Here is a 27251-nt window from a genome sequence, read left to right on the forward strand (position 1 = left end):
GGATGAACAAGGATGGGTCCGGAGGCGAAACGTCCCTTGAGCTACATGAATGCCCTGTCAGCCTCGGGAGTCCTGCAAAAACAGGTCTTGGACTTGTGGGTTAGGACCGTGAGAGGCACTGCCACCGCACCAAAGTCGCGTATAAAACACCTGTTAAAATTGGCAAACCCGAGGAACCGCTGGACCGGCTTGAGTGAGGTGGGACAGGTAGAGACAATGTGACCCAGGAAGGAAACTTGTGATACGTGGAACTCACACTCTATCTTGACATATAGTTGACTCTGCAGGATGCGTCTCAGGACTTGGCAGACTGTGTACTGTTTGTTAGGGGCGCGTGACCTGAAAGCTCACTCCACTTTGTTTTTATCCGCTATTGAACGTAGTTTATCCCTTCTTAAATTTGATCGATTATTTACGTAAAAAAATACCCAAAGTTGTATTAGGAAAGTTGTTTGAAATGTCTGGATCAAGTTTACAGGTAACTTATTAGATACTTTGTAGTCATGTTGCGCCAGTTGGAACCAGTGTATTTTCAGAATCAAACGTGCCAAATAAATGGACATTTTAGGGATATAATGACAGAATTAATCGAACAAAAGGACCATTTGTGATGTTTAATGGACATATTGAAGTGCCAACAGAAGAAGATCTTCAAAGGCAAGGCGTCCCATCTAGACATCTGGAAATGCAAATGCGCTACGCTAAATGCTAATAGTACTCGTTAAAACGCAAACGTTCATTAAAATACACATGCAGGGTACTGAATTAAAGCTACACTCGTTGTGAATCCAGGCAACAAGTCAGATTTTTAAAATGCTTTTCGGCGAAAGCATGAGAAGCTATTATCTGATAGCATGTAACACCCCAAAAGACCCGCAGGGGACGTAAACAAAATAATTAGCATAGTCGGCGCTACACAAAACGCACAAATAAAATATAAAACATTCATTACCTTTGACCATCTTCTTTGTTGGCATTCCTAGATGTTGTCACGCCCTGGTCTAAGTATTTTGTGTTTTTCTTCATGTATTGGGTCAGGCCAGGGTGTGGCATGGAGTTTTTGTATTGTGGTGTGTTTTGTCTGGGGGTTTTGGTGTGTATGTTAGTGGGATTGTAGCTTAGTAGGGTGTTATAGGAAAGTCTATGGCTGTCTGGAGTGGTTCTCAATCAGAGGCAGGTGGTTATCGTTGTCTCTGATTGGGAACCATATTTAGGCAGCCATATTCTTTGGTTGTATTGTGGGTGATTGTCCTTAGTGTCTTGATGTCCTTGTTCCTGTCTAGGTTAGGTTACATCAGTATAGGCTGTTTCGGTTTTCATTACGTTTATTGTTTTTGTAGTAATTGTATTTAGATTTGTGTTACGTTTGTTTATTAAAACATGGATCGTAATATACACGCTGCATTTTGGTCCGACTCTCCTTCACCATTAGAAAACCGTTACAGAATCACCCACCACCAACGGACCAAGCAGCGTGTCAACAGGCAGGAGCAGCCCAAAGAGGAGATACGGAACAAGGATTTCTGGACATGGGAGGAAATCCTCGACGGGAGAGGACCCTGGGCTAAACCAGGGGAGTGTAGCCGCCCAAAGGTGCAGCAGGAGAAGAGGCAACAGGAGCAGCCCAAAAAGGAGCACAGTATGGAATATACTTCTTGGGAGGAGATAGACCGGTGGGCGGTCGACCCAGGGAATGTGCCGGAGTCCGCCTGGGATTCGATGGAACAGTGCGCGGAAGGTTATCGGAGAATGGAGTTGGCGAAAGCTGAGAGGCGCAGATATGAGGAGGCAGCACGGCGACGCGGACGTAAGCCTGAGAATCGGCCCCAAAAATGTATTGGGGGGGGGGCTCAGGGAGAGTGTGGCAGAGTCAGGAGTCAGACCTGAGCCAACTCTCCCTGTTTATCGTGAGGAGCCAAGGAGGAGACCAAAACCAGAGCCGGTGTTGGAGGTGAGCGAAACAGAGACTGTGAAGGAGTTAATGGGGAAATTGGAGGAGAGAGAAATGAGGGAGTTGCTGTGTTGGTGCTTTTTGCATGGAATTCGACCGACGGATCGTGTCGGGGATTTGATAGCACCTGAGTTAGCGCTCTATACTCAACCTGAGGTGCGTGTTAGTCGGCTGGTGAAGTTGGTGCCAGCCTCACGCACCAGGCCTCCTGTGCACATCCCTAGCCTTGCACGTCCTGTGCCCACACTGCTCTCAAGATCTCCTGTACGCCTTCACGGTCTAGCCCATCCTGTGCCACCTCCACACTCCAGTCCTCCGGTAGCAGCTCCCCGCACCAGGCTTCCTGTGCGTGTCCTCGATCCAGTACCACCGGTTCCAGCACCACGCACCAGGCCTTCAGTGCGCCTTGCCTGTTCAGCGCAGCCAGAGCCTGTCTCCTCTCCTGCGCTGCCGGAGCCTCCCGCCTGTTCAGCGCAGCCAGAGCCTGTCTCCTCTCCTGCGCTGCCGGAGCCTCCCGCCTGTTCAGCGCAGCCAGAGCCTGTCTCCTCTCCTGCGCTGCCGGAGTCTCCCGCCTGTTTAGCGCCAGAGCCAGAGCCTGTCTCCTCTCCTGCGCTGCCGGAGCCTCCCGCCTGTTCAGCACAGCCGCCTGTCTCCTCTCCTGCGCTGCCGGAGTCTCCCGCCTGTTTAGCGCAGCCAGAGCCTGTCTCCTCTCCTGCGCTGCCGGAGTCTCCCGCCTGTTTAGCGCAGCCAGAGCCTGTCTCCTCTCCTGCGCTGCCGGAGTCTCCCGCCTGTTTAGCGCAGCCAGAGCCTGTCTGCTCTCCTGCGCTGCCGGAGTCTCCCGCCTGTTCAGCGCAGCCAGAGCCTGTCTCCTCTCCTGCGCTGCCGGAGTCTGCCCGGAGTCTCCTCCCGCGGAGTCTCCCGCCTGTTTAGCGCAGCCGCCTGTTCGGAGCCTCCCGCCTGCAGCGCAGCCAGAGCCTGTCTCCTCTCCTGCGCTGCCGGAGCCTCCCGCCTGTTTAGCGCAGCCAGAGCCTGTCTCCTCTCCTGCGCTGCCGGAGTCTCCCGCCTGTTTAGCGCAGCCAGAGCCTGTCTCCTCTCCTGCGCTGCCGGAGTCTCCCGCCTGTTTAGCGCAGCCAGAGCCTTTCTCTTCTCCTGCGCTGTCGGAGTCTCCAGTCTGCCCAGCGCCGCCAGTGCTCCCAGTCTGCCCAGCGCCGCCAGTGCTCCCAGTCTGCCCAGCGTCGTCAGTCTGCCCAGCGTCGTCAGTCTGCCCAGCGCCGCCAGTCTGCCCAGCGTCGCCAGTCTGTCAGGATCAGTTAGATCCACCAGTCAGCCAGGATCCACCAGTCTGCCAGGATCCGCCAGAAGTGCCAGTCAGCCAGGATCCGCCAGATCTGCCAGTCAGCCAGGATCCGCCAGATCTGCCAGTCAGCCAGACTCTTCCAGATCTGCCAGTCAGCCAGACTCTTCCAGATCTGCCAGTCAGCCAGACTCTTCCAGATCTGCCAGTCAGCCAGACTCTTCCAGATCTGCCAGTCAGCCAGACTCTTCCAGATCTGCCAGTCAGCCAGACTCTTCCAGATCTGCCAGTCAACCAGACTCTTCCAGATCTGCCAGTCAACCAGACTCTTCCAGATCTGCCAGTCAACCAGACTCTTCCAGATCTGCCAGTCAACCAGACTCTTCCAGATCTGCCAGTCAACCACTCTTCCAGATCTGCCAGTCAACCAGACTCTTCCAGATCTGCCAGTCAGCCAGACTCTTCCAGATCTGCCAGTCAGCCAGACTCTTCCAGATCTGCCAGTCAGCCAGACTCTTCCAGATCTGCCAGTCAGCCAGACTCTTCCAGATCTGCGAGTCAGCCAGACTCTTCCAGATCTGCCAGTCAGCCAGACTCTTCCGGATCTGCCAGTCAGCCAGGATCTTCCAGAGGTGCCAGTCAGCCAGGATCCGCCAGAGGTGCCAGTCGGCCAGGATCTGCCAGTCGGCCAGATCTGCAGTACCAGTCAGCCAGGATCTGCCAGTCAGCCAGGATCTGCTGAGACCACCAGCCAGCCAGGATCTGGTAGATCTATCTACCTGCCTGAGCTTCCTCTCACTCCTGAGCTTCCTCTCACTCCCGATCTTCCTCTCACTCCCGAGCTTCCTCTCACTCCCGAGCTTCCTCTCACTCCCGAGCTTCCTCTCACTCCCGAGCTTTCTCTCACTCCCGAGCTTTCTCTCAGTCCCGAACTGTCCTTCAGTCCCGATCTGTCCTTCAGTCCCGATCTGCTCCTCAGTCCAGTGGGGTTCTGGGTGAGGACTACTAGGCCATGGTCGGCGGCGAGGGTGGACTATCCAGGGACGCGAGGAGAGGGGACTAAGACATTTATTGAGTGGGGTCCACGTCCCGCGCCGGAACCGCCACCATGGACAGACGCCCACCCGGACCCTCCCTATTTGTTTTGAGGTGCGTTCGGGAGTCCGCACCTTAGGGGGGGGTTCTGTCACGCCCTGGTCTAAGTATTTTGTGTTTTTCTTCATGTATTGGGTCAGGCCAGGGTGTGGCATGGAGTTTTTGTATTGTGGTGTGTTTTGTCTGGGGGTTTTGGTGTGTATGTTAGTGGGATTGTAGCTTAGTAGGGTGTTCTAGGAAAGTCTATGGCTGTCTGGAGTGGTTCTCAATCAGAGGCAGGTGGTTATCGTTGTCTCTGATTGGGAACCATATTTAGGCAGCCATATTCTTTGGTTGTATTGTGGGTGATTGTCCTTAGTGTCTTGATGTCCTTGTTCCTGTCTAGGTTAGGTTACATCAGTATAGGCTGTTTCGGTTTTCATTACGTTTATTGTTTTTGTAGTAATTGTATTTAGATTCGTGTTACGTTTGTTTATTAAAACATGGATCGTAATATACACGCTGCATTTTGGTCCGACTCTCCTTCACCATTAGAAAACCGTTACAGATGTCCCATAAACATCACTATTGGGTCTTTTTTTTGATTAAATCGGTCCATATATAGCCTAGATATCGATCTATGAAGACTGTGTGATCAAGGAAAAAAATTGCGTTTTATAACGCAACGTCATTTTTTTTTATTAAAAAAGTTGACGATAAACTTTCACAAAACACTTCGAAATACTTTTGTAATGCAACTTTAGGTATTAGTAAACGTTAATAAGCGATCAAATTGATCACGAGGCGATGTATATTCTATAGCTGTACGTCTGGAAATAATGTCCGGGTAAATCTCAACCAAAATATCCGGTCGGAGACCGGAAGAAAGGCGCTGCCTTGCGTCCGTTTGACCAAGAAACAAATCGTAGGCAAATGACAAGACTGTTGACATCGTGTGGAAGCTGTAGGTAATTGCAACCTCGGCCCCATTTAATGTGGTTCACCTTTATCAATGGGTTGAAGTGGCGCATGGATATATTTTTCCATTTTCACTGATCAGATTTTCCTGCACTTTTCGATGAAACGCACGTTCTGTTATAGTCACAGCCGTGATTTAACGAGTTTTATAAACGTCTGAGTGTTTTCTATCCACACATACTAATCATATGCATATACTATATTCCTGGCATGTGCGGGCGCTGAAATGTTGCGCGATTTTTAACAGAATGTTCGAAAAAGTAGAGGGTCGACTTAAGAGGTTAAAAGAGATGGGGCAAAAGAAGTGGCTAATAAGTCTGGCTGCACATCTGACTGGCTGACTTAATGCAAATTGAGAAATGATGTGATTAAATTCAACAAAAAGAAGACAAAACTGTTTTAAATGCCAAGATCAATGATATAAAGAATGTTGATAATGGCGCTGGAGGAGATGGCTGGCGTTTTACTGTCCCCGACCAATTGTGCTGTTGTGTGTTTTTGTGTATTTTTGTCACTTATTTTGAACATAATGTTTCTGCCATCGTCTCTTATGACCGTAAAGAGCTTCTAGATATCAGGACAGTGAATACTCACCCCGTACTGTAAGAATAATTTTTCTTTAACGAATCATAAGCAAAGGATTTACTCCAGACATCCGAAAGGCCCTCACACCAGTCATTCGCAGGAGAAAGAAACAGAGATATCAGCGATGTAGGTCTGGGTGCCTTGTAAGGATCCGACAGCGAGTGGGTAATCTGCCTTTACCATCAGTCCTATTAGCCAACGTACAATCATTAGATAATAAAATAGATGAGCTATGAGCACGTATATCCTACCAACGGGATTTAAAAACTGTAATATCTTATGTTTCACCGAATTATGGCTGAACAATGACATGAATAACATACAGCTGATGAGTTCTACGCTTTAAATGCAGGATAGAACAGGCGCCTCTGGTAAGACATGGGGTGGCGGTCTATGTATATTTGTAAACAACAGCTCATGCACGAAATCAAAGGAAGTTTCTAGGTTTTCCTCACCTGAGGTAGATTATCTCATGATAAACTGTAGACCAGAGTTTTATATTCTTTGTAGCTGTCTTTACCACCACAAACCGATGCTGGCATTAAGAACGCACTCAATGTGCTGTATACGGCAATACAGCAAACAGGAAAACAAACATCCAGAAGTGGCGCTCCTAGTGGCTGTGGACTTTAATGCAGGGAAACTTAAATTAGTTTTATCTCATTTCTACCAGCCTGTTAAATGTGCAACCAGAAGGAAACAAACTGTGGGCCACCTGTACTCCACACACAGAGACACGAACAAAGCTCTCCCTCACCCTCCATTCGGCAAATCTGACCATAATTATATCCTCCTGACTCCTGCTTACAAGCAAAAACTAAAGCAGGATGCACCAGTGACTCGGTCAATAAAGAGTGGTCAGATGACGCAGATGCTAAGCTACAGGACTGTTTTGCTAGCACAGACTGGAATATGTTCAGGGATTCTTCACATCAGTCACTAGCTTCGTCAATAAGTGCATTGATGACATTGTCCCCACAATGACTGTACACACCCCAACCAGAAACCATGGATTAGAGGCAACATCCGCACTGAGCTAAAGGGTAGATCTGCCGCTTTCAAGGAGTGTGACTCTAACCCGGAAGCTTATAAGAAATCCCGCTATGTCCTCAGATGAACCATCAAACAGGCAAAGCATCAATACAGGACCAAGATTGAATCTTACTACACCGGCTCCGTCGCTCAACGGATGTGGCAGGGCTTACAAACTATTACAGACTACAAAGGGAAGCACAGCCACGAGCTCTCTAGTGGTACAAGCCTACCAGATGAGCTAAATTACTTTTATGATCGCTTGGAGGCAAGTAACACTGAAACATGCATGAGAGCATCTGTGTGATCTGTGTGATCACGCTATCCTTAGACGGTGTGAGTAAGACATTTAAACAGGTCAACATTCACAAGGCCGCAGGGCCAGACAGATTACCAGGACGTGTACTCCGAGCATGAACTGACCAACTGGCAAGTGTCTTCACTGACATTTTCTCCTTCTTCCTAGTCGAGTCTGTAATAGCAACATGTTTCAAACAGACCAGCATAGTCCCTTTTCCGAAGAAAAGCGCTGGTAACCTGCCTAAATGATTCCTGTCCTGTAGAACCCGCTTCGGTAACCGGGAAATGCTTTGAAAGGTTTGTCATGGCTCACATCAACACCTTAACACCAAAAACCCTAGACACATTCCAATTGGTATACAGTCCCAAACAGATCCACAGATGACGCAATCTCAATTGCACTCCAAAACTGCCCTTTTCCACCTGGAAAAAAGGAACACCTATGTGAGAATGCTGTTTATTGACTACAGCACAGCGTTCAACACCATAGTGCCCTCAAAGCTCATCACTAAGCTAAGGACCCTGGGACTAAACACCTCCCTCTGCAACTGGATCATGGACTTCCTGATGGGCTGCCCCCAGGTGGTAAAGGTTGGAAACAACACATCCGCCACGCTGATCCTCAACAAGGGGGGCCCTTGGTAGGCCTAATCACCGACAATGATGAGACAGCCAATATGGAGGAGATCAGAGACCTGGCTGTGTGGTGCCAGGACAACAACTTCTCCCTCAAAGTGATCAAGACAAAGGAGATGATTGTGGACTAGAGGAAACGTAGGGCCGAGCACGCCCCCATTCTCATCAATGGGCTGTAGTGGAGTAGGTTGAGAGCTTGACGTTCCTTGGTGTCCACATCACCAACAAACTATCATGGTCCAAACACACCAAGACAGTTGTGAAGAGAGCACAACAAATCCTATTCCCTCTCAGGAGACTGAAAAGATTTGGCATGGGTCCTCAGATCCTCAAAAAGTTATAGAGCTGCACCATCGAGAGCATCGGTTGCATCACTGCCTGGTATAGCAACTGCTCTGCCTCCGACCGCAAGGCACTACAGAGAGTAGTGCGTACAGCCCAGTACATCACTGGGTCCAAGCTTCCTGCCATCCAGGACTTCTATACCAGGCGGTGTCAGAGGATGGCCCTAAAAATTGTCAAAGACTCCAGCCACCTTAGTCATCGACTGTTCTCTCTGCTACCACACAGCAAGCGGTACCGGAGCTCCAAGTCTAGGTCCAAGAGTCTTCTTAACAGCTTTTGCCCCCAAGCCATAAGACTCCTGAACATCTAATAAAAGGGTTACGCAGACTATTTTCATTGCCCCCCCTCTTTGACACTGGTGCTACACTCTGATTATTATCTGTGTATAGTCACTTTGTCTACCTACAATACATGTACATATTACCTCAATTTCCTCAACTAACTGGTGCCCCTGCACATTGACTCTGTACCGGTACTCTCTACGGAGCCTAGAAGAAAGTCTTTGTCCTCAGTCCTGGAGGGAAATTTAAAAAAAAAAAAAATTATTTCACCTTTATTTAACCAGGTAGGCTAGTTGAGAACAAGTTCTCATTTGCAACTGCGACCTGGCCAAGATAAAGCATAGCAGTGTGAACAGACAACACAGAGTTACACATGGAGTAAACAATTAACAAGTCAATAACACAGTAGAAAAAAAGGGGGAGTCTATATACAATGTGTGCAAAAGGCATGAGGAGGTAGGCGAATAATACAATTTTGCAGATTAACACTGGAGTGATAAATGATCAGATGGTCATGTACAGGTAGAGATATTGGTGTGCAAAAGAGCAGAAAAGTAAATAAATAAATTTAAAAAAAAACAGTATAAAAACAGTATGGGAATGAGGTAGGTGAAAATGGGTGGGCTATTTACCAATAGACTATGTACAGCTGCAGCGATCGGTTAGCTGCTCGGATAGCTGATGTTTGAAGTTGGTGAGGGAGATAAAAGTCTCCAACTTCAGCGATTTTTGCAGTTCGTTCCAGTCACAGGCAGCAGAGTACTGGAACGAAAGGCGGCCAAATGAGGTGTTGGCTTTAGGGATGATCAGTGAGATACACCTGCTGGAGCGTGTGCTACGGATGGGTGTTGCCATCGTGACCAGTGAACTGAGATAAGGCGGAGCTTTACCTAGCATGGACTTGTAGATGACCTGGAGCCAGTGGGTCTGGCGACGAATATGTAGCGAGGGCCAGCCGACTAGAGCATACAAGTCGCAGTGGTGGGTGGTATAAGGTGCTTTGGTGACAAAACGGATGGCACTATGATAGACTGCATCCAGTTTGCTGAGTAGAGTGTTGGAAGCCATTTTGTAGATGACATCGCCGAAATCGAGAATCGGTAGGATAGTCAGTTTTACTAGGGTAAGCTTGGCGGCGTGAGTGAAGGAGGCTTTGTTGCGGAATAGAAAGCCGACTCTTGATTTGATTTTCGATTGGAGATGTTTGATGTGAGTCTGGAAGGAGAGTTTGCAGTCTAGCCAGACACCTAGGTACTTATAGATGTCCACATATTCAAGGTCGGAACCATCCAGGGTGGTGATGCTAGTCGGGCATGCGGGTGCAGGCAGCGATCTGTTGAAAAGCATGCATTTGGTTTTACTCGCGTTTAAGAGCAGTTGGAGGCCACGGAAGGAGTGCTGTATGGCATTGAAGCTCGTTTGGAGGTTAGATAGCACAGTGTCCAATGACGGGCCGAAAGTATATAGAATGGTGTCGTCTGCGTAGAGGTGGATCAGGGAATCGCCCGCAGCAAGAGCAACATCATTGATATATACAGAGAAAAGAGTCGGGCCGAGAATTGAACCCTGTGGCACCCCCATAGAGACTGCCAGAGGACCGGACAGCAAATACAAAAGTTATTCCACTACCCAAGTGGTAAAGCGGCCTTTACTGATTCTAACAGCAGACCTATTCGGCTTCCTGCCAGCTCTTAGCAAACTGTTGGGAAAATGGTGCTTGAGCATATGCAATGGTATTTCTCTGTAAACAAAATAACAACAGACATTCAGCATGCTTATAGAGAATGGCACTCAACATGTACTGCACTGACACAAATATCTGATGATTGGTTGAGAGAAATTGATAACAAGAAGATTGTGGGAGCTGTACTGTTAGATTTCAGTGCAGCCTTTGATATTATTGACCTTAACCTTTTGTTGAAAAAAATGTATGTGTTATGGCTTCGCAACCTCTGCCATATCGTGGATTCAGAGCTATTTATCTAATAGAACTAGACAGGTTTTTCTTTAATGGCAGCTTCTATAACGTTATACATGTAAAACGTGGTGTATCGCAGGGCAGCTAAGAGCATTGTATTTGGTACAAATGTTCCCTAAGTTCTAGACTTCAGCTGAATCTGGAAATGAATGGTGTGGCTGTTGAACAAGTTGAGGAGACTAAATTACTTGGTGTTACCTTAGGTTATAAACTGTCATGGTCAGAGGTCTGTCTGTAATAAAGAGATGCTCTGCTTTGTTGACACCACACTCCAAAAAGCAAGTACTGCAGGCTCTAGTTTAGTCTTATCTTGATTATTATCCAGTCATGTTGTCGAGTGCTGCAAGGAAAGAACTAGTTAAACTGCAGCTGCCCCAGAATTGAGAGGCACGTCTTGCTCCTCATTGTAATCAGAGGGCTGATATAAATACTGTGCATGCCAATCTCTCTTGGCTATGAGTTGAGGAGAAACTGACTGCATGACTTCTTGCTTTTGTAAGAAACATTAACATCAAAAAAAAATTGCATAGTCAATTTAAACATAGCTCTGACACACACACACTTACCCCACCAGGGGACATTCTACAGTCCCCAATTTCAAGAAAGCTTACAGTATTATATGCAATTATTGCATAGTACTTTGTTCCATCTCATATTGCTCAAATAAGCAGCAAACCTGATTTAAAAGAACAGATAAAGCAACACCTCACGGCACAACGCCTCTCCCCTATTTGAACTAGATAGTTTGTGTATATGTATTGATACAGTTGAAGTCGGAAGTTTACATATACTTAGATTGAAGTCATTAAAACTTGTTTTTCAACCACTCCACAAATTTCTTGTTAACAAACTATAGTTTTGGCAAGTCGGTTAGGACATTTGCTTTGTGCATGACACAAGTCATTTTTCCAACAATTGTTTACAGGCAGACTATTTCACTTCACCAGTAGGTCAGACATTTACATACACTACGTTGACTGTGCCTTTAATAAACAGCTTGGAAAATTCCAGAAAATGTCATGGCTTTAGAAGCTTCTGATAGGCTAATTGACATCATTTGAGTCAATTGGAGGTGTACCTGTGGATGTATTTCAAGGCCTACCTTCAAACTCAGTGCCTCTTCACATGACATCATGGGAAAATCAAAAGAAATCAGCCAAGACCTCAGAATTTATTTTAGACCTCCACAAGTCTGGTTCATCATTGGGAGCAATTTCCAAACGCCTGAAGGTACCACGTTCATCTATACAAACAATAGTATGCATGTATAAACACCATGGATGTGTTTATACCGCTCAGGAAGGAGAAGCGTTCTGTCTCCTAGAGATGAACGTACTTTGGTGTGAAAAGTGCAAATCAATCCCAGAACAACAGCAAAGGACCCTGTGAAGATGCTGGAGGAAACAGGTACAAAATTATCTATATCCACAGTAAAACAAGTCCTATATCGACATAACCTGAAAGGCCGCTCAGCATGGAAGAAGCCACTGCTCCAAAACCGGCATAAAAAAGCCAACCGTGAAACACAGTGGTGGCAGCATCATCTTGTGGGGGTGCTTTGCTGTAGGCGGGACTGGCGCACTTCACAAAATAGATGGCATCATGAGGTAGGAAAATTATGTGGATATGTTGAAGCAACATCTAAAGACATCAGTCAGGAAGTTAAAGCTTGGTCGTAAATGGGTCTTCCAAAAGGACAATGACCCCAAGCATACTTCCAAAGTTGTGGCAAAATGGCTTTAAGGACAACAAAGTCAAGGTATTGGAGTGGCCATCACAAAGCCAATCACAAAAATAAAGATAATTCAAGTGTACATTCTCAAAGTGTCCATAGAATCGCCAAATTACCTGTTAAGTATCATAGTTTTTGTCCTTAAGTCCATTGAGTCACTTTGAAGTTGTTCATTTCAACTATTATTCTCCCAACAAGGTTGCACCATTTTGTATATGTGACGTGCATCAATAAGGTTATGGAATAATCCATTCCCCTGTTGACAGTGAAAACTGAATCGAACTTTGTGGCTTTTCCCCACCAGTCTGACAAACACATGTTAATCCCGGCCTCCATCTTTCTGCTCCTACCTACTTCTACCCCCACACTGAAATGTTGACTCTCCCTCTCCTCTAAGATTAGGAAACGGTTCCATGTCAGCCAGTAATCCCACTGTACACCATCTTGATATCGCTGGGATTTCACAAGGGGAGAGATTTGGTTATCATTACTGCTTAGTAACTGGATATTGCTGTAGACTTTGCAAAGCCAATGGTAGAATCACAAAAAGAAGATATCTACTGTACAATATCATAAATTGAGATTTTGTATTTAAGGACAAAAATAAACAGAGTAGAGCTAAGCACAGGCAAAATCCAAAGGAAAACTTCCAACAGACACACGATACCACATAATGTTAAAGTGGAATTATGTTTTTAGAAATGTTTACATATTTATAAAGAAAAATGTAAAGTTCAACAAGAAGGGCACCTATTGGTAGATTGGTAAAACAAAGCAGACATTGAATATCCCTTAGAGCATGTTGCAATTATTAATTACATTTTGGTTGGTGTATCAATTCACCCAGTCACTACAAAGATGCAGGTGCCATTACTAGCTCAGATGCTGGAGAGGAAGGACACCCCTCAGGGATTTCACCATGAGGCTAATGGGGATTTTAAAAGAGTTACAGAGTTAAATAGCTGTGATAGGAGATAACTGAGGATTGATCTACAACAATGTATTTACTGCACAATACTTACATTAATGACAGAGTGAAAAGAAGGAAGCCTATACAGAATAAAGATATTCCAAAACGCATCCTGTTTGCGATAAGGCACTAAAATAATACTACAAAAAATGTGTCAAACAAACAAACTTTTTGTCCGGAATATAAAGAGTTATGTTTGGAACAAATCCAACACATCACTGAGTACCACTCCTTATATTTTCAAGCATGGCATCATGTTAGGGGTATGCTTGTCATCGGCAAGGACTAGGGAGTTTCTTAGAACAAAAAGAAAAATAATAAAGCTAAACAGGCAAAATCCAAAAGATAACTTCCAACAGACACTGGGAGACTAATTCACCTTTCAACAGACAATTACCTAAAACACAAGGCCAAATATACACCGGAGTTGCTTACCAAGACGACATTGAATGTTCCTGAGTGGCCTAGTTACAGTTTGAAAGTCTATGCCAAGACTTGAATGATCTTGCAATGACCACCAACCAACTTGACAGAGCTTGAAGAATTTTTAAAAGAATAATGAGAAAATATTGTACAATCCAGATGTGCAATGCTCATAGAGTCTCACTCAGAAAGGCTCACAGCTGTGATCTCTGCCAAAGGTGATTCTGACTTGTATTGACTCAGGGGGTTAAATACTTATCTAATCAAGTTAAATTTGCGTTTTTTTTTTATCACCCAAAAAATGTCAATAAATCTTCCACTTTGACATTACAGAGATCTGTAGATCGTTGACACAAAAAAAGACAATTAAAGCCATTTTAATCCCACTTTGTAACACAACAAAATGTGTCAAAATGAATGGGGGGGAAATCTTTCTGAACGCACTGTAGTTACCTACTACCATCTCCTGAAGCAGAGTTTAGAAAAGACCATCTTGAAAGTATATATTTATTTTATTGTACTCTTTCCTTTATCTTTTCGGCTCCATGTTGTGACTGTGGTATTGTATTTCATTGTCGTTTCATTTTTGCAAGAAAATAAATGTAATTATTGCAAGCTATAGAAGCATGCTGGAGTCTAGTCCCTTTTTTTTGCTAGTCTTTTTTTATTTGTATGTAACTGTTATGAAAGTTGTATTGCCAAATTGGTTTTGTATTTAAACGCAACTTTAAACGTGTACATGACACTGCAACAAAATGTCCCCTTGGGGACAATAAAATCAGTAAGTAAGTCTGGTCAAGCGGTAGTTCACTCTGTTGCAAACAAATCACAATTCTCATATTGAAAGTCAGGGAACGTTTTTTGGTCTTTATGTTAATGAGGGCCTTCTCTCCCAAGCTGATTGATGAGTGTCCCATGACAAGGTTTACTCTTTATAACTACGACTCATTGATTTGCATTATGAATCCCCCTTGTTAGGTTCTCATTGTGTTACTTCACCTACGGTCTCAGCTTATCACTGTAAAGTGCCAACTGTCTGGGGGTCAACTGCTACTTTTAGAGCATCGGATATAGAACCTACTCTGGGACATTACCATAACAGAATGAGAGACTGGGGCCCGTAAAAGCGTATCAGGTTAGAAGTGCTGATTTAGGATCAGGTCCTCCCTATTCATAGAATCGTATTCCGCGACCTTTTGTGAATGCAATCCCAGAGACAGAGATACCAGCAGAGTTTACTACTTTCTGCAATTAAGGCAATGTCAAAACTAAGATCATTTAAGAGCAGCTACATATTAGTGTTCTGATATCAAAACAAAGGGAGGAGGTTGTGTGCTACTCCTGTTCATACCAGCTCTCTGCATCCTGTTCAACTGGATGTTGGGCTCAGCCAGAATCTCCTTGAGTGAGCGCAGCCCTCTGCGGTACCACTTCTCAGCAGTTTTGGGTCCAACCCCGAACACACTGGTGAACAGCTGGCAAGAAAACATTGATGTACACAAAATAACATGTTGTCAGATGGGATCTCTTTGGGGGGAGGAATTACTGGTATGGGTTCTATTTAAGTCTTGCTGGCAGCATTTGTATGGTGTATAAAATTATAATTTGGCGGAAATATACAGCAAATTAAACTATGATATCTATCACTTAAAAATAATTTCACAAGAAAATTGAAAAGAGTTGCTTTTGATCCACTTACCTTAAGTGCCTGATATCGTTCATCACTCTGTACCTCTTCAACTTTAAAGGAGCGGCCAAATATAAGGATCTCCTGTAAAACCAAATCAAATAGACGATTTATCCTTCCAAACTTCTGTTGAGTCCTTTGTGGTTTACATTTTTTTTAAACACTTCTATAGCTTGATCGCTCTTCATTTTAAAATAGATGTATTTATTTTTTATTTTTTATTATTTAACCTTTATTTTATCAGGGAGTCATACTGAGATCAAGGTTTCTTTTATAGATAAGACCTGAAGTACAGAAATGACAGAAAATATATGCATCAAAATATAAATACAAAATGCAAGCAGAAAGAAAAACACAGTCATAAAAAACAAGCGCGTTCATCAGTAATAAGGTCCTCAATCAGCTTTCTGAATTACCCCAGAGGCACCAGAACATCACATTCATCAGTAATAAGGTCCTCAATCAGCTTTCTGAATTACCCCAGAGGCACCAGAACAGCACATTCATCAGTAATAAGGTCCTCAATCAGCTTTCTGAATTACCCCAGAGGCACCAGAACAGCACATTCATCAGTAATAAGGTCCTCAATCAGCTTTCTGAATTACCCCAGAGGCACCAGAACAGCACATTCATCAGTAATAAGGTCCTCAATCAGCTTTCTGAATTACCCCAGAACATCACATTCATCAGTAATAAGGTCCTCAATCAGCTTTCTGAATTACCCCAGAGGCACCAGAACATCACATTCATCAGTAATAAGGTCCTCAATCAGCTTTCTGAATTACCCCAGAGGCACCAGAACATCACATTCATCAGTAATAAGGTCCTCAATCAGCTTTCTGGATTACCCCAAGAGGCACCAGAACATCACATTCATCAGTAATAAGGTCCTCAATCAGCTTTCTGAATCACACCAGAGGCACCAGAACATCAGATTCATCAGTAATAAGGTCCTCAATCAGCTTTCTGAATCACACCAGAGGCACCAGAACATCACATTCATAAGTAATAAAGTCCACAATCAGTTTTCTGAATTACCCCAGAGGCACCAGAACATCAGATTCATCAGTAATAAGGTCCTCAATCAGCTTTCTGAATCACACCAGAGGCACCAGAACATCACATTCATAAGTAATAAAGTCCACAATCAGTTTTCTGATATACCCAAGAGGCACCACAACATCACTTTCATCAGTAATAAGGTGCTCAATCAGCTTTCTGAATTTCCCTTGAGGCACCAAAACATCATATTTAACAACATTTTGAAGATCTGTAGCTTATTTGTGGAACAGAAAACTAAAAGCTGATTTACTAAAACGAATTTCCAGAGTTAGCCATCCCGGAGACCAGACATGGTAACTCATAAGTCAAAAGTTTAGTAGTCATTTATTAAGGTAGGTACAGTGGGAGTTTTTGTAAAAGGGCTTTAAACATGAAAACATAGCAATGTATCAACTTACGTGACATCAAAGAGGGCCAACCAACTTTCTGGTAGAGAATGCAGTGATGAGTACTAGAACACAGTCCAGGACCGATAGGAACACCGACTGAATAATCTGCTTTCTACTATTTAGCGAGAGGCAGGACCTATTTCTATAGAAGAAGCCCATTTTTATTCTCAGCTTATTAACTAACTCATCAATATGCTTTTTAAAAAGTCAGCTTTTCGTCTATCCAGATGCCCAGATATTTGTACGCAAAGGACAAACATCCAAAGATGTTTAACTCATCAAGAGTTATTTACATGAGCTTTAGGTCTCGAAATATACAGTGCCTTCAGAAAGTATTCATACCCCTTGACGTATTCCACATTTTGTTGGTTTACAGCCTGAATTCAAAATGAATTAAATCTTTTTTTCCCCGCTCATCTACACACAATAACCCATATTGAGAAAATTAAAACATGTTTTTATAAATGTTAGCAAATGTATTGAAAATGAAATACAGAAAAATTACATTTACAGACGTATTCACGCCCCTGAGTCAAAACTTTATACAATCACCTTTGGCAGCGATTACAAATGTGAGTCTTTCTGGGTAAGTCGCTTTCCACACATGGATTGTGCAACTTTTGCCCATCATTATAAAAGAAAAATGATTCAAGCTCTGTCAAATTGGTTATTGATCGTCGCTACACAACCATTCAGGACTTGCGATAGATTTTCAAGTAGATTCTTTAGAGTCTATTGACGAACCCCATCAGAATCTGTCCACCCTTAAGAGTCTATTGACGCACCTGTGTGTCAATCTACAATGGTGTTTGTCAGACCGTGAAACATCCCGAAAATCGCTCTTCTCGCGAAAACATCTGTAGCGTCCCAACGGTTTGGGCTACAAACTATTATGACCACTCTATGGAAAGGGGAGACCAGTGTCACAGGACTCATCTGAAGGTAACCCATACAAACGAATGGAAGTATGGAGGTAGTTGTGTGCCAACAAAACTAAAGGGTTAAATACGTGTAAAAAAATATATATATATATATTTCCTGAGCTTTCTTCTATCTCCTAGGTGTAGAATCAATCAATCAAATGTATTTATAAAGCCCATTTTACATCAGCAGATGTCACAAAGTGCTATACAGAAACCCAGCATAAAAACCCAAACAGCAAACAATGGAGATGTTGAAAAACTCCCTAGAAAGGCAGGAACCGAGGAAGAAACCTAGAGAGGAACCAGGCTCTGAGGGGTGGCCATTCCTCTTCTGGCTGTGCCGAGTGGAAAGTACATGGCCATAAGAGTACATGGCCATTTAAAGCCAGATTGTTCTTCAAGATGTTCAAACATTCATAGATGACCAGCAGGGTCAAATAACAAAAAGAGCAGTTGTAGAGGGTGGAACAGGTCAGTACCTCAGGAGTAAATGTCAGTTAGCTTTTCATAGCTGATCATTCAGAGGTCGACCCTTCAAAACCTTATTCCTTATCATTTATTTTTTGACTGTCTTTCTTGCCATCTATGAATGTGTTATTCAATGCATTGCTATTGGCTATAGTAGTAAAGGCCAAATTCAAAAATGTTTTTATATAATGTTTTTATACCTGAAGGGATTGTGAAATTCAAAATCAAATAGCTAAATGATCCATGGTATGACCATCTTAAAGCAATTCCATATGTTAGCTTAGTACCCCCTAGGTTTTCCTCTCAGATTTTGCCTGTGCTTAGCTCCATTCCGTTTCTTTTTTTATCATGAAAAACTCCCTAGTCCTTAACAATTACAAGCATACCCATAACATTACGCAGCCACCACTATGCTTGAAAATATGGAGAGTGGTAAACAACGATGTGTTGTATTTTATTTGCCCCAAACATAGCACTTTGTATTCAAGACAAAAAGTTAATTAGTGCTGTGTTGCAAACAGGATGCATGTTTTGGAATATTTGTATTCTGTACAGGCTGCCTTCTTTTCACACTGTCAATTAGGTTATTATTGTGCAGTAACTACAATGTTGTTGATCTATCCTCAGTTTCTTCTATCACAGTTTTAAAGTCAATATTGGCCTTATGGTGAAATCTCTGAGTGATTTCCTTCTTCTTCGGGAACTGAGTTAGGTAAGATGCCTGTATCTTTATATTGACTGGGTGTATTGATACACCATCCAAAGTGTCATGAATTGTCACGCCCTGACCTGAGAGAGCCTTTTTATGCCTCTATTTTGGTTTGGTCAGGGTGTGATTTGGGTGGGCATTCTATGTTCCGTATTCTATGTTCTTTAGTTCTATGTTTTGGCCGGGTATGGTTCTCAATAAGGGACAGCTGTCTATCGTTGTCTCTGATTGGGAATCATACTTAGGCAGCCTTTTCCCCTTTGTTATTTGTGGGAAGTTGACTTTGTTAGAGGCATTATAGCCGAAGTTAAGCTTCACGGTCGTTTTCTTGTTTTGTTGGCCACATTCATTCTATTAAAAAGGAATATGTACGCTCACAACGCTGCACTTTGGTTCACTTATTCCTTCCAGGAAGACAGCCGTGACATGAATAATTGAATAATGCCACCATGCTCAAAGGGATATTCAATGTCTGCTTTTTTTGCCATCTACCAATCGGTGCCCTCCTCTGCGAAGCATTGGACAACATCCCTGGTTTTTGTTGATGAATCTGTATTTGAAATTCACTGCTCGATTGAGGGACCTAACCGATAATTGTATGTGTGGGGTACAGAGATGATGTAATCATTCAAAAACCATATTAGACACCATTATTATACACAATGTGAGTCCATGCAACATGTCCAAAAACATAATTCCACTTTGACGTCATTGCGTATTGTGTGTAGTGACAGAAAACTAAATGTAATCCATTTTCAATTCAGGCTGTAACAACAAAATGTGGGAAAAGTCAAGGGGTGTGAATACTCTGAGGGCACTGTACTTAGTTTATCCTGCATTCAAAACTAATTTCAGTTGAATTACTTTTTTCTGTAATACAATTAAGGCATACTGCAGTTATACGTACATAGCAGTATAATCGACATACAAGTGCAGTGTTGGTAATGTAAACAATAAAAAGTACAGGGCTCAGAATTGACCCCTGCAGGACAAATGTTATTATGTCTAAAAAAAATGTATTTAACACTATCAGTAGATACACATTGAATTCTATCTGTTAATCAGTTTTAAACCAGTTACATGTAGCCTGATCTAGGCCAATGGAGGATACCCTCTGCATTAGCAATGAGTGATCAACTGTATTGAAGGTCTTTGACAGGTTAATTAAAAGGGCAGCACAATGGTGCCTTTTATCCATACAGTTAACCACATCATTTATACCTAGGGATGCAGCAGAGATAGTCCTACGACCTGGTGTAAAGCCCAACTGATGTACATTTAGAATATATTTCAAAAATAGGAACGATCTTAGCTGAGAATTAATCAAGGATTCTAATATTTTAGATAGGCAACAAAGTTTAGAAATAGGGCAATAACTAATTAGGTCACAAGGGTCACCACCTCTGTGAAGAGGGAGTATATGGTCCACCTTCCAAACCTTGGGGATAGTACGAGATATAATTGTAAGGTAAAAAGTATGGGTTAATGATACAGCAATCAGGGGGGCAGAGAGCTGAAGCAAAAAATGGATCAAGCATATCAGCCCCAGTGGATTTTTTACAACTTTAATCTTAAGCAAGGCATCTAGCACATCAAAGGTAGTAAATTGTTGAAATGAAAACAAAGATTCACTAGAAGTCGGCGGGTTAACCGTCAAGTAAGCTAGAGACTGGCAGAGGGAAGAGCAATTGATTAACTGACCAGGGTCAATTAAACCACAGCTTCTCTCAAATAAAAAGGCTACCGAGATAAAAATGACGATTAAAAGCATCACTTATCCTATTCTTCTCAGTTATGATACCAAAGTCAGACAGAACTTGTATGCTTCAGTGCATTTACTGTCCAACATTTTGAAGGACCACAAGCAGAGTCAGAGATAGAGCTTAAGAGTAGCTTGATTTAGCTTTCTTAATCGAGATAGTAAATCTGTTTCTCAGTTGTCTGAAAGATTGCCAGTACAGATTTCCTTGCTTTGGCCCAGGCGAGATTTCTTATCTCAATGAATTCAGATAGCTCTGAAGAAAACCAAAGGTTAGATCTATCTTTGACTCTGGTTAAGGGTGCCTTGAATTTTAAATATATCACAGACAGTGTCACTAGCAAAGTACCCCCACACCATACCTCCTCCTCCATGCTTCACGGTGGGAACCACACATGTGGAGATCATCCGTTCAAACTTTCAAAGTTCTTGACATTTTCCAGATTAAAATAATGATGGACTGTCGTTTCTTTTTGGTTATTTGAGCTGGTCTTGCCATAATATGGACTTGGTCTTTACCAAATTGTGATATCTTCTGTATACCTCCCCTACCTTGTCACAACACAACTGATTGTCTCAAACTCATTAAGAAGGAAAGAACTTCCACATATTGACTTTTAACAAGGCACACCTGTTAATTGAAATGCATTCCAGGTGACTACCTCATGAAGCTGGTTGAGAGAATGCCAAGAGTGTGCAAAGCTGTCATCAAGGCAAAGGGTGGCTAGTTTGAAGAATCTCAAATATAAAATATATTTTGATTTACCTTTTTGGTTATTACATGATTCCAATTTTTTTATTCCATAGTTTTGATGTCTTCACTACTATTCTTTAAAAAATAGTCAAAGTAAAGAAAAAGAAAAACCCTGGAATGAGTAGGTGTGTCCAAACTTTTGACTGGTACTGTACTTCAATGTCTCTTTTAATCATGTTTCCAAAAGAACCAGAATGTCAATTGTGTCCATTTTAGCCCAACCCCCTAGGATATTTAAAGCCAGAGGGGGTATTCAGGTCATTCCCATAAGAGCTAACAGGCATAGCGTTTTTGCTGCAGCTATTTGTTGAGTGAGCTGAGACTTTGCCAAGGTCCCTGGCCAAACACGTGAGAGCATTTCAGACGGAGCATTCGACAGACCTACCCCAAGTTGCTGGATACAGGGGGTGGGGCGGGAACTGGGTGAGCAGTGTTGGCAGAGCTCAGTCCACCCTGACGAAGCTCTTGCCAACTGAGTGGAACTGCTGTAGGGGACCGGATTTTCTTCCGATGCGCCATTCTGGGTGTTGCACAGGAGCCTTGCTGTGGCTTCTGTTGCAGGGTTGGGACTGCCATTCGGGGCAGGAGTGTTCCAGGCCTATCCTGGGGATGGGAGTAGGGAGGGTAACCAGAACTAGCCTGTGAGAGAGGTTGTGTGGGAATTGAGGAGGGTGGTATGGAGGGTTGTGGCACTGGGAAAGCTCCAAACCCTCAGCATATGAGGGCTGATTATATGAATGATACATGCATCTCAGTTGGTAGAGCATGACGCTTGTAACGGCAGGGTAGTGGGTTCCATTCCCGGGACCACCCATACATAAGAATGTATCCACACTTGAATGTAAGTCGCTTTGGATAAAAGCATCTGCTAAATGGCTGTGTGACTGATACATGGTGTGGACTGCATCATGTGGTGCACTATCCTCAACAGTCTTTTGCCAGACCCTAGGTTGTGGTCGGTGCTGTGTAGAGCCGGGCTGAGTTCAGGTGGGCCTGGTCTGGGGCAGTGTTCCTGACTGTTCTCCAGTCTCTGTGAAGCACCACCGGAGGCATGTCTAAAGGAGTGTCCAACTTGTCTCAGGAAGTTGTTAGCTGGTCTGCTGCTCCTATGGGGTGAGGTGGACTGGCCACCCAGAGAAACAGACTCTTTGAACAAGTGTGTATTATCATACAGTCAGTCCAGAATAAGGGTGGGATGGTAGACCGATTTTATATTTGGCCATTTAGCACAATCCCGGGAGAGGCTGGCATTTAATACTTTCGATAGTGGCAGGGTGAAAATCTCTCCTCCGGGAGAAGGATAGACATTACAATCCTGGCATCTGGGAAGGTGGTAGAGAACCTCTCCACCACCCTTGAAAAGTGATGTGGCCACCTTTTCCTGCTGAGCATGCAGGTCATTGGTTCCAGTATGCACAATGACAAGGCTCGGTGAGCCAAGCTGGGCCACTGTCAGGAGCTGCATGGGTCTGTAAGATGTGGGGCACCACAACTTAGCCACCACCCTATTTTAAAACAAAAGTTAATGCTCATTCATTCATTTTCCAATGGAGTCCATCGTCAAAACAATGTCAGGCTTCTTCTCAAGCCTGTGGAGGTTGGCAAGAGTGGGAGCAATCACAGGCCATGAGACTGGGGTGGATGGGGTCAGCTGGGTTGGTGGATAGGTTGATTGAGTTGGCTGAATGTTTGGGACAGTTGATGGGTCCTTGTTCAACAGTTTTGCTGGGTTCTAGGTTTTTACTGGACTCTTTAAGGACTAATTCCTGCCTTAGGTCCTGGAGATGGCTTATATTGACTTTGGTGGACAGTTCCTCTCGTGTTCTGCGTACTTCCGTCCTGAGAGACTGGTCGTCCTCCTCAATGCACCTGATAGCATAATGTAACTAACGCATGTCATCCCTATGCTGCCGCACCAGGCTGATCTCCTCTTCTGAAATGCTGTGATACTGCAAGTGCCATATGTAAGAGTGGCATGCTGAGATCTATGTCTCCTGCCAAAAGGGGAAGGAGAGGGACAACATCCTGGGACACAAAGGAAGTGGACGCTGTTGTAGGCAGTTTTGGTGGAGAGGTTTTGAGTTTGGTAAATGGACAAATGTATCCAGACTAGCCTCCGAAACTTGAACCATCACAGTGCCGTAATTATAATATTAATGTTAAATTTGGGGGTGGAATCCATGTGTAATTGCCTCATTCTTCAATTTTCTGACATTTTAAGTGCATTATTGGCCTTGTGAAGAGCGGTGTGCCAAGCATTGGGATCATCTGTGTAGAACAGAAGGTCTCCTTTGATTTCCTTGTTTGCTTTTAGGATGAAGTCTACCCTCAACTGTTCACATATAATAAAATAAAAAAATTTTTTAAATGCAATTTAAGGAGGAGCTCTTCCTAAGTGCTGCTGCTCATGGAATTTGTTGCTAGGAGTACTTAAAGTATCCCTCTGATACTCATTTCCATTCCTATTATAGAAATAATAGCTTTGGTATAGTAAAGCATCGGATTAATTCCAGTTTTATAGCTGTAATGAAAAGCTCAGGGTGTAATTTTACACAGCTCCGACTGTTTGTTTTGAACAGGCTTTGTTCCCGGGCCTAATAGTGTTCTCATCTCCAGGGAGCACAACTCATTTGCTGGTCACATTCTAACTGTCTCCATATCACGTTTATCAAAGATGTAAAAGCAGTAGGCACCAAGGCGCTGCTTAGGGTGGAGGATGAAAACTCCAAACAACATCACAGTTATGTAATAGTGGCATCATTGGACATCTCAGAGGACACAACTATAGGAGAAGCGTTTATTTTAAAAACTTTGAGGTTGTTCTGTTGTAATTTGCTGTCATCTGCTTCAACTCTGTTTCGACTGTGTGTGTGTGTGTGTGTGTGTGTGTGTGTGTGTGTGTGTGTGTGTGTGTGTGTGTGTGTGTGTGTGTGTGTGTGTGTGTGTGTGTGTGTGTGTGTATGAAAAAAGACTACAAAGCAGTATTTTGGTTTACTTTACTATTTTAACAACAAACAGCAGCTAAGTCGCTCTGGATAAGAGCGTCTGCTAAATGACTTAAATGTAAATGTAAATGTAAAGCAGAGTAGACATTTCTGCCTTGAGTCCACTGCTCAACACAGGAGGTTGGTGGCACCTTAATTGGGGAGAACAGGCTCATGGTAATATCATGGTAATATCATGGTAATATCTGGTGCGGAATCAGTGGAATGGTATCAAATACATCAAACACATGGTTTCCAGGTCCTCCCCTCAGTAGCCTCCACTGCTGCATCTCCCCACTGGTTTTCAACCCTCAAGCCAAGGCCAAACCTCATCAAGCTCAGGGATACTGCTCTGACTTACTTTCTCATTGGGGTGCACACACACACACACACACCAATTGTTCATCACTACAACGGCCTCAGTGCTTGCTAAGCTACTATTTCATCTCAGTGGGTCTTTACATTTTTCCCCTCTGATGTTCACTCAACAATACTCAACTCAGTGGTTGCTTACTGAGTGTCACTCCAATGTCCACGGACATGTGAAACGTTTGGGCTTCACTCTGTTTATTTTACACTGGGGTGTGTGTGTGTGTGTGTGTGTGTGTGTGTGTGTGTGTGTGTGTGTGTGTGTGTGTGTGTCTGAATTTATGCAGTGGAGCTGATGTTACCTCCATGACAGCCTTGGTGTGCTCACCCAAGCAGGGGAGGCCCTGGATGGCCCCCAGACAGTGCACTGCTGATGGCAGACTCTTCAGGACTGAGGCTGCTCGCCGGAATGCCAGACATGGACCCTTACTTTCATTGAACTCAGAATTCTCCGCCAGCTCCTCCAACACATCCTAAAGAGGAGGGGAAGGGGGAGGGAGAAAAAGGAGAGAGAAATAGAGAGAGAGGAGAGAAAGAGAGAGAGGCACAATGAAAGGAGAGGGAAATATAAATATGTAAATGAGAAACAAAGATGGAAAAGGAAACACAAAATAATTGCAGTATGAGGTCAGAGAAATATAGGGAAAGGAGAGAAAATAAACCCAATTGAGATATAGTGTGAGGAAAGAGAGAGAGAGAGAGAGAGAGAGAGAGAGAGAGAGAGAGAAAGAGAGAGAAACAGAGAGAGAGAGAGAGAAAGAGAGAGAAACAGAGAGAGAGAGAGAGAGAAAGAGAGAGAAACAGAGAGAGAGAGAGAGAGAGAGCGAGAGAGATGTGTCAGGTGTGCAATCACACGTCAGATGCATTGACCTGTGGTGGCAGTTAGACAGGGATCGGAGCACACAATCCCCCTCTCCCTCTCTCCTTCCCCTCTACCTCTTCCCCCCATCCATCTCTCTCCCCGCCGCGGTAGACCCCGACACACAGGCCTCTTCCGTATGACCGCACAGCGATATTTGGGTCGGTGTGCGCCGGAGAGGAACCTGTCATTTTCCACTTGTTCACAACAGGCTCCCGAGGGGCCTGCGGTGCTGCTGTGGACTTTCCTCTCTGAAGCAACATGGTGGTCCAACGAAAGGAAAGAACAACTGTCAGGAGTTTTCAATTTTGGTTTTTTCAATAGAAGGATATTGCCAGGAGGGAGAGAGGGGGGTTTATGCATGAGCAGTCTCAGAGGACACCGTGTTCCGGGGAAGAGATGCTTCCTTACTCACTGAGCAGTCCCAGAGGACACCATGTTCTAGAGAAGAGAAGCTTCCTTTCTGCTCTGCATTGATATACAGTACAGTAAATTACAGACTAATGGTAAATGTAGGGATGTATATTAGGCATATTACACAGATAGAATAAACATAAGTAGCTGATAAAAAAATATGTAGGCAATTAAATTACTTTTAATACAGAATGCAAAGCATATTGTAATAAAAATATAAAGAGTAGTGGCGGCTCATCCGTTAGGGGCAAAATATCTAAGAAAAAAAACATAAAAAATCTTCTAAATATATAATATACTGAACAAAAATATAAATGCAACATATAAAGTGCTGGTCCCATGTTTCATGAGTTTGTTTACATCCCTGTTATTGAGCATTTCTCCTTTGCCAAGATAATCCATCCACCTGACAGGTGTGGCACATCAAGAAGCTGATCAAACAGCATGATCACTACACAGGTGCACTGTGGACAATAAAAGGCCACTTTAAAATGTGCAGTTTCGTCACACAACGCCACAGATTGGAATGCTGACTGCAGGAATGTCCACCAAAGCTGTTGCCAGAGAATTTCATGTTCTTTTCTCTACCATAAGCCGGCTCCAACGTAGTTTTAGAGAATTTGGCAGTACATCCAACCGGCCCCACAACTGCAGACCATGTGTAACCACGCCAGCCCAGGACATCCACATCCGGCTTCTTCACCTGCAGGATTGTCTGAGACCAGCCACCCGGACAGCTGATGAAACTGAGGAGTATTTCTGTCTGTAATAAAGCCCTTTTGTGAGGAAAAACTAATTATATGAAGAGTAACTCAGTAAAATGGCGATAGTAAAGGTATCCCCATTCTACCGTATCTGATCTCATCCTCATCAGTGGCACTTTACGAATGGCTGAATTATCACCCCACCCCACCCACTCACCCAGGTATTCACAAGGTGCCACTGATGAGGACGAGATCAGATAGGGTAAAATGGGGACAGTTTTACTGTAGATAATCCAACCTTTAAAACAGTGTTTCTCTTCAGTAGATCATGTTAGCAGTCGTGGCCAAGTTGGCAGGTTTCTTTTCTCCTGGTTTGGTTGAGTAGTGAGCTAGATCAGTGCAGTCACCCACAGCGTGGCCAGGCCATGGGTGATCTGTCCAGACATGCTGCTTCGGGTCAGCAGGCAAGACCTGAGCCCAGCCTGGCAGGAGACTCCACTGACCCATTTACAACACGTAGCGAGAGGATGACCTCAAACACACCGAAAAAGTATGCGCGCACACACACACAGGAGTTCACACGCATGCATG

General features: G+C 43.9%; 1 protein-coding gene across 2 annotated transcripts in view; it reads right to left on the reverse strand.

Moving 5' to 3' along the window:
• Nucleotides 1-27251, reverse strand: part of dntt (deoxynucleotidyltransferase, terminal) — a 158367-nt gene that overhangs the window by 84729 nt on the left and 46387 nt on the right. For both annotated transcript variants that reach the window (XM_029669767.2, XM_029669766.2), the window contains exons 4-6: nucleotides 24986-25156; nucleotides 15279-15350; nucleotides 14931-15054 (exon numbers count right to left, since the gene is read on the reverse strand). In XM_029669767.2, the coding sequence (XP_029525627.1) occupies nucleotides 14931-15054; nucleotides 15279-15350; nucleotides 24986-25156 (367 nt within the window). The remainder of the gene's footprint in view (nucleotides 1-14930; nucleotides 15055-15278; nucleotides 15351-24985; nucleotides 25157-27251) is intronic.

The sequence above is a fragment of the Oncorhynchus nerka genome, linkage group LG10, assembly GCF_034236695.1.
Source record: "Oncorhynchus nerka isolate Pitt River linkage group LG10, Oner_Uvic_2.0, whole genome shotgun sequence".
NCBI classification, from domain to species: Eukaryota; Metazoa; Chordata; class Actinopteri; order Salmoniformes; family Salmonidae; genus Oncorhynchus; species Oncorhynchus nerka.